The 1333-nt window shown below is 37.5% G+C and overlaps 1 protein-coding gene across 1 annotated transcript in view; it reads right to left on the bottom strand.

The window, feature by feature from the left end:
• The window catches only part of LOC106875444 (cytoplasmic dynein 2 heavy chain 1), a 297845-nt gene that overhangs the window by 63048 nt on the left and 233464 nt on the right, over positions 1-1333 (bottom strand). Inside the window, exon 50 of the mRNA XM_052974965.1 lies at positions 447-570. Within this exon, the coding sequence (XP_052830925.1) occupies positions 447-570 (124 nt within the window). The remainder of the gene's footprint in view (positions 1-446; positions 571-1333) is intronic.

The raw sequence follows: 1333 nt of genomic DNA, 5'->3' as shown, positions 1-1333 counted from the left end.
ATATATATATATATATATATATATATATATATATAGATATATATGTATGTGTGTGTATATGTTTGTGTGTCTGTGTCTGTCCCCCCTACATCGCTTGACAACTGATGGTGGTGTGTTTACGTCCCTGTAACTTAGCGGTTCGGCAAAATGAGACCGATAGAATAAGTACTAGGCTTACAAAGAATAAGTCCTAGGGTCGATTTGCTCGACTACAGGTGGTGCTCCAGCATGGCTGCAGTCACATGAATGAAACAAGTAAAAGAGTAAAAGAGAGCACACATACATACACACACACGTGAAAGTGAGGGCCTTTAGGATATCATCAAAGGGAGAAGATGAAAATGGATAAATGAAGGAAGGGTCCTTGAGGAAAAGGAACAGAAAGATATGAAGGAGATACTGGTAGTTGTGATGATGATGATGAAAATAAAGCTGCTATGGCTTACCTTTGCTTCAAATGCGTCCTTATTTTTCCTCAGAAGTTCTTCTACAACATTCCTGATGTCGGGAGTGATCCTGCGAGCGTTGAATGATTGGATGTCTTTCTCCACTCCTCTTTTCCCTAAAAAGCTGACGACAAAATGACAACATGCATATAGATTATCAACAATATATGTGTCAGTGTATATATGTGTATGTGTGTATGTGTGTGTGTGTGTGACAAGATAGGTTTGTTTGACGAGCCTACAAAGCTATAAGCTGCATGGAGCTGAGTCAAACGGTTATTAAATAATACATGTAACTCCAAGCAAATGTGTTGAGTACCACTTTCTTTTGTTTGTCCACACACACACACACACTGTAATAATAACGCCATTTAATGCATCACTACGCATGATTCCACAAATCACAGTCCGTATTCCTGGGACAATTACAGTATAGTCCATAGTACACTGTAATCATTAACTCACTCAGCCTTTACACTGGTCAAAAAGGATAAATATCCCTCTAGCAGATATCCATTATTGTTATATCACTTGGAGAAATGAATTCATGAAGTTGATCAACCTGGTGCCCATGGATACTACGGACTACTCTGTAATGATCCCAAGAATACGGACTGTGATCTTAAGAAATAGGTGATTTGTGGATAGACGCGTAGCGATGCATTATAACCAGCTGAAATTGCAAAGATAATCTGAAACTCGACTGAAGAAAGAAAACTCCAAATGACCCGTCCTTGTTTTCTTTGTATCATCTGTCTGGATGTTTTGTTGTCCCTTTTTTTGTATCACCCAACTGTCTGGATGTTTTACATTCTTGTTCCCATTTTTGTATTTTTTATATATAAATATCTATCTATCTATCTATCTATCTATCTATCTATCTATAT

This window comes from Octopus bimaculoides, chromosome 20, assembly GCF_001194135.2.
Source record: "Octopus bimaculoides isolate UCB-OBI-ISO-001 chromosome 20, ASM119413v2, whole genome shotgun sequence".
NCBI lineage: Eukaryota > Metazoa > Mollusca > Cephalopoda > Octopoda > Octopodidae > Octopus > Octopus bimaculoides.
The sequence above is the reverse complement of the archived record's forward strand: the minus strand, read 5'-3'. Positions and strand labels throughout refer to the sequence as shown.